The 9,778-nt window shown below is 43.1% G+C and overlaps 1 protein-coding gene across 1 annotated transcript in view; it reads left to right on the top strand.

Moving 5' to 3' along the window:
* The first annotated feature begins 1,104 nt into the window (after positions 1-1,104).
* The window catches only part of LOC137325501 (regulator of G-protein signaling 5-like), a 44,195-nt gene continuing 35,521 nt past the window's right edge, over positions 1,105-9,778 (top strand). Inside the window, exon 1 of the mRNA XM_067990669.1 lies at positions 1,105-1,246. Coding sequence (XP_067846770.1) covers positions 1,203-1,246 — 44 coding nt within the window. The 5' untranslated portion in view covers positions 1,105-1,202. The remainder of the gene's footprint in view (positions 1,247-9,778) is intronic.

The following is a 9,778-nucleotide window of genomic DNA, read 5'->3' as shown; positions in this document are numbered from 1 at the left end:
TTTGGTCCAACTAAATTGCAGCAAACCAAATCCCGGGCACATTTCTGGTACATTTAAATGCTGGAACACAAGTAGAGATACTCGTACACCAAAAAAGAATTACAGCAAAATATACAAGAGTACCCCCTCACCCTAATGCAAAACAATTTATCAGGAAAATAATGCTTTAAAACAAAGGGTGTAAAGTAGCCATTTTATACTGATACATAAATCTCTGCAACACAAAGACTAAAAGAATTTTAGTTTATGACCTCAAATTCCTCTCAGCCAAAAAAAATGAAAAGAACCACAAACATTCTATCATCCAGTGTACTTAACCACTGGAAAAGCTTTGGAATAAAAATCCCTCCTTTTGTTTTGCTATACTCTTCCGAACTCCAGATGTTACTGGATGACTGTTGTGTAGTTCTGATCAAGGTCTGTACTTAAAACTTTAATGTTTTGTTCTATGTTAAATGCTGAACAACCTGCAACTCACTTCCAATCACTTCTATCTCCATTCTGTATCTTATAATGTTACTTATCTATACTGGCCCAGCCTCTAGCTAACAACCTGCTCTGAGGATAGCATTGTCTGTGAAAATTCACAAATGATTTTCAAGTTACAATTTCCTTTAGTATCAGCGAGTTTTGTCTACCAATCACAAGTTGCCTGTTTTTAGTGTGTCTTTTTTGTGTTTGAAAATTCCTTCACCAGTTTTATATCACAGGCATGCAAGAACTCATTGTTTAATATTACTATAAATGCAAGAACATATTTAAAAAACTTCAAAGGACATTCACAGTACGCAGATCATTAAATACAATGGCTTCCTGCTGAAGATCTGTTTGGATAAAGCAAAATCCGAAGAATGGATCTCAACTTATGGCTCCACTTTACACAATCTTATGGACATCTGTGACTGTTATTTTTAAAAGGGCAGATATGATTTTTTTTCTTTGCAGTACTGTGTGACCTTTCCATTCGTACTGCTGGAGGCTGGAGTCTGCAGACCCCTCTTTACAGTGAGGGATTCACGTGCTCCCTGGACTATAATTACTTCTGAAAGATTTAATTGGCTGACAGGCCGGCGTCACTCGTGGGGAGAGAGCCTGTATATAATCTACACGGCTGGGTAGCGAGCAGCAGAAATAGCTCAAGTTTAGAGAGATTTTACTTTGCTGAAAGTTGATAAATCAGAGGAGAAGTATCAGCTGGCAAAATGTGCAAAGGGTTAGCTGCATTACCAGCAACATGCCTCGAAAGGTGAGCAAATGTACTTCAGCACGTGCTTAATGTTAATAACCAAGTAGTAAATTTGTACATATTCATGCGCTTTATATTTTTTGCTCAATGTGAATGCTACATTGTTATGGTTAAGCCCCCGTTTTTTTTTAGTAATTAACACAGGTTTCCATCAAATAAAATCTAGACTTATACAGAACAATATCCGAAACAAAACTTTTATTGTAAGCCTCTCACCATGGGATTTAAGTACTTGTAACTAGGGCAAGTGATTTGTTGCAATAAATGCCATGTTACTTCTCAGATCCTGCGCTTTCACTGCCTCAGGACAGTTAATGCAAAATTCCAGGACTCAGGCAACAATTCACGGTTAAGTGTTTAAATTCAAGGGATTTGTTGTGAGTTGTTGCACTGTGTCAAATCACTTGCCCTATCTATAGCACGACGTAAGTGAATCGATTGATCAGAGAAACGTTTGTTTTAAGTTTACGTGATGGTAAATATTGATCAACAGACTGTGGATCCAAACATGTGAAGCATTTAATTAGTCGTTATTGATAATGTGTAACACACATCTTCAACAGATACAAACAGTTTTGTCTTATCAAGTGTATAATGAACCGAGTTTTGACATCAAGTAAACTTCAACAAAGCCACAAAGACCCGCTGACAACAAGGCAACTTTAATTTAGCAGAATTAGACCTGGATTTTTCAATCCAGAAACAAGTAAACAAGTCAGATGGATGAAATACTCTGTATATTATGCATGACATCTTCTATTTATAGTCCTGCAATTGTTCATATGACCAATATTGTATGCACAATTTTCAACTACTTATTCTTCAGAAAACTTGCAGAAATTTTGTTGGTGTTGATTAGATTGCAGTTCAAAGCTTTCTATCTATTTCACTTCAAATTCCAATGTAATTGCAATTTATGCAGCACTGCAGTCATTCATGTCGCCATGTTGATTTGTGTTGTAGATTCTTTTAAAATATAATAACAAAGATAAAAAGGAAACTCATGAAATGGCATGTAACTAGAGGCAGCACAAAATGTAATTCATAGTAAGAAGATTTAGAGAAAACAATATCTCATTTCAGCAGTCTCCCTCTGTAATCATGTTTTATTACTGAACTGTAATTCAAGACAGCAGGCCAATCTATCAGATGCCACATGTATTCAGATAATAAAGGGGTAATTTTAAACTTTGGGTGATAGTGTAAAATGGGTGATATCGGACTATCAATGGCAATGAAAATAGGGAGAAGTGTACAACAGCTGCCTTGTGATATCGCCCTTTATAGACTATCACCCAAAGTTAAAATTACCCCGTCAGATTCTAACACAATCTGGTTGCTTTTCACAAATACTTAAATTCATGTTTTTTTTCAATTTTATTGTCATCATCTGCATACTGAGAGTATCACTCCAGTTAATTGTATTACAGAGTGATTTGGCTGACCTTTAATGTACAACATTGGCATGGATCTGACAAACATATAATTGACACCAGAACCACAATGGGTTTGTAAGATACAACTAAAACATGATGTTAAGCAGTTAGGAAAATTCAATCTTGTCCAGCTACCTTCTTGTCTAGATTCTTGTTTCAGCACACCTTATGATATACAACTAATGATGTTACTGATCTGAATCAAGGCATTAATTGCTCAATTAAAATTCATCACAAAATAAATGATCAATTCAGTCGTGTTTCCCCAGTGTTGAAAGTAACATAAGATTCAAATGTGACCGAGTTGAGCAGACTGTTAATTGAAACATTTTCTTTGACTTTAATAGAAAATATCATTTTTTAAAAAATAATTTAAATTATTTTTCTAAAGACATATCATTTGTAATGTAACTCAAAGGACCTTAGAAAGCATAAACAATTTAATTCAATTCCCTCGATGTAGGTGTAAACTAATGAGCCACTATCTTTCCAAAAGAGACTAAGATAAGGAAAGATTGTCCTGAAATCCCAAGGCAATCCTGATAGCAGATCTACAACATGCCCTGGAAAGTTGAGCATGCAATGGGAAAAGAAAATAATAACTTGCAAATAAACAGTGAATGATTTAATCTTGTTGCAGATGACTCTAGCATTTAAATGTCGAACGGTTATATCTCTCATTGTAACAGGCACCAGTTTTTTTCTAATTATATAGTTTATACATTGACATTCCAGGCTAAGATGGCCTATTCACTTGTGCAGGGTTATTTTAATTATGGTGCCCTACATCCAGTGATGAAATGTCAATGTTAAAACTTTATAAAAGTTAGAAATATGTTTTATTTATAGTACACCACCTGATACCACCAAGGTAAGATTGTTTAGAAAAGAAATTTCAGTTATTAAAAAGAATATACTTTTATTCATTTAAAATATGTACAATCAAATCTATAGATAGGTGCAAAATAAAACTATTGATAGAAATCCCCTGGCAATGTGCTGAGATATAAAAATGATCACTTACTGTCTATATCTGTCAATCACATTTTCAGTACTTTAAAATTGTGCCAAACATATTAATTATGAAAATAAAGAAAACAGCAGCCATCATCTTTTGATTCTTATGAAACTGATAACTCTTATGGCCCCTAAACAAGTCCCAGTTTTGTTCCTGAGATATTAAGTAACGGTACATGACCATTCTGCTAATGCTGACATTTGCCATACAGGAGGAGAGTGAGCACTGAAATTATGGTTGTTGCTATATAGCCTGCAACTGCCCCAATGAGCATCCCTGTTTTGCATCAGGTGTACTGTGTACATGCTGCAGTAACATTAGAAAACGTAGCTGCCCAACATAGAAGAGAAATGAATCATCCAGAAGACCAGGTGCCTCATTTACTAGAGATTAGTACTAAAAAATTTTAATTGGAATTAGGCATTTCAAGCTCATTCATGACTCCTGAATTTGATCTAATGGAGACCACTGCAGGATCAGGAGAAGCCGGTTCTTTCAGAAAATAAAGAGTGCTACAATTCCACCTGTTTTTTTTCCATGCCCAGCCATGTGCAGAATGCACAGGCAATGCCATCACTAATTTTCTTGTTAGTACAGCAAATGGTGGCAAAGTATCTCTGGCAACACCCATAAGAAGAAGCTCCCCCATTTTTGTTTCCTTTGTAGGTTCAAGTGTTCACAGAGATATCACGGGGACAGGTGGATGCAACCCCATAGTGTCGAGCGGAGCCTTTGCATTCAAGGGCCGCTCCTAATACACTCCGCCCCAATTTCCTTTCCATTGAAAGGAGTGTTTAAGAGATGAATCGATCGGCTACTGCCCGTTTTCCAGCACTGCCAAAAGTTAAAATCAGCCCTTCAGTGCCTGTGTGGTCTTAATGCAGTTGGCCTGGGCTAGTGGGCAAATAGGTGAGCAGATGCTGCGATTATTTTCACCCTCACCGCTTGGGCCGCAAACTGGGGGATAAGACCGCCCACCCGCTATAGAACCCCAATCAGCAGGTAATCCAGTCCGCCAGTTTACTGCCCAAACGGTGAAGGTGAAAATTACCCCCCATGGTCACTTACAGTCTATATCTGTCAATCACATTTTCAGTACTTTAAAATGGTGGTGGGGTGTGTGGTGAGGAAGATGGTGGGGGGGGGGGGGGAGGTTGAGGAGATGTATCTACCAGCGAGGCTCACAGACCAGGTTTAATGAATGAAACCATTTTTCAGTTTAGCTTCCACAATCTCAGAGGTTTTGGATCCCAAAAGTTGAAACCCCAAACAGAGCCCAACACTTATTGGGGGTCATTTTGACTTTGTGTGACAGTGTAAAATGGGCAAAGGCAAGTCAGCAGCCCGTTTTACATCTCTCCCCATTTTTATTTCCATTGACTTCAATGGGAAGACAGGCTGCCAAACTCGCTATCACCATTGCACAATATCACCATCGCACAAAGTCAAAAAGTCCCCCATTAGCTCTATTTGTTATTCTGTAATTGCAGAATAGAATAGTACTTGCCAAAATATTTGTAATTCTGTTCTTTGGACATCATTCATCATATGTTAGAAAAACTTGAGAAATATTTATATATAAAATAGAAACAACAGCTTTTTTGAATAGCAAATTTCAAGCAATGATCGGGTATTATCCCTCGAGTGGTATCAGGATGCCTGCTCATCAAAACTGCTGTCAGGAGATGGAAGGGAACCAGACCAATAGAGAGTGCAACACTCTGTGTCATCCTGGTGTTTGTACGTTCAGACGGAGGGCTGAATCAATGTGCAATTATAACGGAGGAGAGGCTCTTAGATTTAATTTAGGGAATATAAAAAAATCCACTCCCTTCAGAAGATAGGAATTGCATTTATTTCACTAGTAGAAAAAAACTGTCCGTAAATTGGCTTGTCACATGCCCTGCAAAGAAACAAACGACTGCGCAGTCTGTGTAGCTGCGTTCTTATTTTTTTATATAAACCAATCATGTATCACAAATTATGTTTTTTAAAATGAAGTGCATATAATTTATTGAGCAAACTGTGCAGAAAAGCAGGGAATGTGGAATGATCTTGAATAGAGACACCAAGTGGAAAGGCTTATTGGAATAATTTAGATATTTAATAATATTTACGCCCCGATTTTAACTCGGTGCAGCGCAGGCGAGAATCCCCCACAGGGAATTGAGTGTGAAGACCTGGCCATTTTAACTCCCGGGCCTTTGTCGGCACGGTCTCCCGCCTGAAGCTGCCGGGAATGATATCAGAGCTGATGGGCGGGAGCGGGAAATCAAGCGGGAGGCCGGCTGCACCGGGGAATGGTCCACATCATAAGGTTAGCGAGGGGGTTGGGGGGGGGGGTGCTCTCCAAAGAGCTGTTAGTAGTGGGAGGGAGAGGGAAGGCTGGGGCTGAGGCAACCCAAGGTTTCCTTGCGGGGCCCAGGGAGGACTCCTGCCCCTCCTGGCCCACAAGGAATCCTCACAAAAATTGAAATAATCAGACTTACCTCGGCCTCTTCTGGCCATTCTGTTGCCACCTGCCGGGTTTGGCTGGCAGGTTCGGCACTGTGCGGGCTGCCACCTGCCGGGTTTGGCTGGCAGGTTCGGCACTGTGCGGGCTGCCACCTGCCGGGTTTGGCTGGCAGGTTCGGCACCGTGCGGGCTTCCACCTGCTGGGTTTGGCTGGCAGGTTCGGCACCGTGCGGGCTGCCACCTGCCGGGTTTGGCTGGCAGGTTCGGCACCGTGCGGGCTGCCACCTGCCGGGTTTGGCTGGCAGGTTCGGCACCGTGCGGGCTGTCACCTGCCGGGTTTGGCTGGCAGGTTCGGCACCGTGCGGGCTGCCACCTGCCGGGTTTGGCTGGCAGGTTCGGCACTGTGCGGGCTGCCACCTGCCGGGTTTGGCTGGCAGGTTCGGCACCGTGCGGGCTGCCACCTGCCGGGTTTGGCTGGCAGGTTCGGCACCGTGCGGGCTGCCACCTGCCGGGTTTGGCTGGCAGGTTCGGCACCGTGCGGGCTGCCACCTGCCGGGTTTGGCTGGCAGGTTCGGCACCGTGCGGGCTGTCACCTGCCGGGTTTGGCTGGCAGGTTCGGCACCGTGCGGGCTGCCACCTGCCGGGTTTGGCTGGCAGGTTTGGCACCGTGCGGGCTGCCACCTGCCGGGTTTGGCTGGCAGGTTCGGCACCGTGCGGGCTGCCACCTGCCGGGTTTGGCTGGCAGGTTCGGCACTGTGCGGGCTGCCACCTGCCGGGTTTGGCTGGCAGGTTCGGCACCGTGCGGGCTGCCACCTGCCGGGTTTGGCTGGCAGGTTCGGCACCGTGCGGGCTGCCACCTGCCGGGTTTGGCTGGCAGGTTCGGCACTGTGCGGGCTTCCACCTGCCGGGTTTGGCTGGCAGGTTCGGCACTGTGCGGGCTTCCACCTGCCGGGTTTGGCTGGCAGGTTCGGCACCGTGCGGGCTGCCACCTGCCGGGTTTGGCTGGCAGGTTCGGCACCGTACGGGCTGTCACCTGCCGGGTTTGGCTGGCAGGTTCGGCACCGTGCGGGCTTCCACCTGCCGGGTTTGGCTGGCAGGTTCGGCACCGTGCGGGCTTCCACCTGCCGGGTTTGGCTGGCAGGTTCGGCACCGTGCGGGCTGCCACCTGCCGGGTTTGGCTGGCAGGTTCGGCACTGTGCGGGCTTCCACCTGCTGGGTTTGGCTGGCAGGTTCGGCACCGTGCGGGCTGCCACCTGCTGGGTTTGGCTGGCAGGTTCGGCACTGTGCGGGCTGCCACCTGCCGGGTTTGGCTGGCAGGTTCGGCACCGTGCGGGCTTCCACCTGCTGGGTTTGGCTGGCAGGTTCGGCACCGTGCGGGCTGCCACCTGCCGGGTTTGGCTGGCAGGTTCGGCACCGTGCGGGCTTCCACCTGCTGGGTTTGGCTGGCAGGTTCGGCACTGTGCGGGCTTCCCCCTGCGATTTGAAGTAAAAAAAAAGCTTGTTGCCGAGCCGATGACATCATGGGGCTGTGATATGAGCATATTAAGTAGGCTCTGCCTGCCTGACACGGGTAGCCCTCCCGTGCCTGAAGTGTACCTGGGTAAAATGGCGGCGGGTGGGAACGCGGCGCAAATCCGCCGATCGCCATTTTAACTACCCGCCCGCTCTGTTCACGCTGGGTGGGTAGTTAAAATCAGGACTTCAGTATTGAAATATTTAAACGTCAATAGGTGCATTACTTAATTATCAGATACCAAGGTATTTTCAAGAGTGGGAATAATTCGTAAGCCACAGGCGCAAACTGCACATCACAGGTCTTTTGTATGAGACCCTCTGAAACAGGTCAACAAACCACATCCCATTAATTATATTTTATTGCCCAACCATGATATTTAAATGTGTTCTGGAAAATATGGTCAAGTGATGCATCCAGCTAAGCAATAACTGCAGTTACTCGCGTTTACGTTGACTGTACTTAGATTTCATGTTCTTACAGCGACAGAATGGAAAACTCTAATATCCCTTGTGGTTGGGTTACCTTGTTCGTATACAATGTCTTTTCAGGTGTGATGAATAATTCCTTTTGTAGATTTTGTTGCAAACATACTAGCTAGCATTAGGAGCTGAAGTGCAGATACGTCTGAACTTTATTGGAGTTACTCTGGGCCCATGTTCTAAATGGTCCTCTATTAATTCTGCAGATGTGTCAGAACTTTAGTTGCATTTGTTACTGCAAGTCTGTAATGGTCAAGGGACGTATGAATTGTGACAGTCACATCCCTGGGATCTATCGGCTTACTGACTGGATGTGAATTGTCCACATGATAATTATTTATTTAGTACATCCACCATGATACCTGTGAGGGGCCAGTGGATCTCCAGGGAGTGGAGTCACTCTGTGAAAAATTACAGCCAGCTTTGTGACTTCAGGATCGCTTATGATGAGTTAAGGCTATTAAAAGGGAATTGCCACAAATTCAAGAGCTATGTGAAAAAGAAGGTGGATCGTAGGAGACATTGAAACAGCAGTAGGCCATTCAGCCCCTCGAACCTGTTTTGCCACTCAATTAGATCATGGCTGATCTGTAGCTCATCTACTTGCCTTGGCTCCATAACCATTAATACAACTTCCAGTCTTGTCTTTCTATCAAACTGCCCATCTATAAAGTGATAGGCAGTTTGATAATCACAACTGGCCAGAAAGAGAGAGAGTGTTAATTGAAGTCATACTTCAAGTTGCCAATTTATAAAGTAAAACTAATACCTAAATATCATAGTTCGACATTACAGTTCCTAGTTATGTTTCAAAGACAAAGAGGAGAATTGTCTTTGGCCAGGATCATAATACTGGACTGCCAAAATAAATCAAAATTTATTGAGTTCAATTTGGGCTGGCCATAAATGAGCTTTTCTTAGTTTGGACTGGTGTGGATAAGCTTCAGGTTAATTTTTCTTTTTAAAAAGCAGCAATTTTCTTTTTCTTTTTTGGGAATCAGAATTGATCCTATGCATCATATTACCGTAGGTTAGAGGAAAATGGAATTTATTGGGTTCAGTTATGGCTGTGTTTGGGGAGTCAGTGATTACTGTGCTGGATCCAAAAACATCCCAAATGGTTAGCAAAGCCTGCAGAATACCAACTTTAAGAAATTATAATTTCTCGTTTATATACTGTCCCATGTGTGTAGTAGTCTGTTATAAACATTAACATAAGGCAAGTATTTCAGAAAAAAAAAGTTCTTGTCCCATAGATTTCTGTAGGGACTATACTGATGGATTTACAGTGTGTGTCTGCCTATGAAGCTTAAGAAACCTATAATGTTTTTTTGTTCTGTAAACATTTGGACAGCTGATATTCTTTTAAACCTATCACATTATTAAATAAATGCTTGTGACTAAATCAGTGTGAAACATTTGTTTATTTACATTTGTTGCGGACATTGTTTTTTATTAACTGAATCTAAAAGCTGATCTTTTCCCTTACTGAGGAACCTTTGTTCCCCCAAAAGATTAGAAAGTTATTTGTTTTCCTCGTTAGAACAGAATATGTTTATTGCATATCATTAGAATAAAAGAAACCAGGAACAATAAATAGATATTTATCCATCTAGCTCACTCCATCCA

This window comes from Heptranchias perlo, chromosome 9 (assembly GCF_035084215.1).
Source record: "Heptranchias perlo isolate sHepPer1 chromosome 9, sHepPer1.hap1, whole genome shotgun sequence".
Lineage (NCBI taxonomy): Eukaryota > Metazoa > Chordata > Chondrichthyes > Hexanchiformes > Hexanchidae > Heptranchias > Heptranchias perlo.
This window is presented reverse-complemented; position numbering and strand designations above follow the sequence as displayed.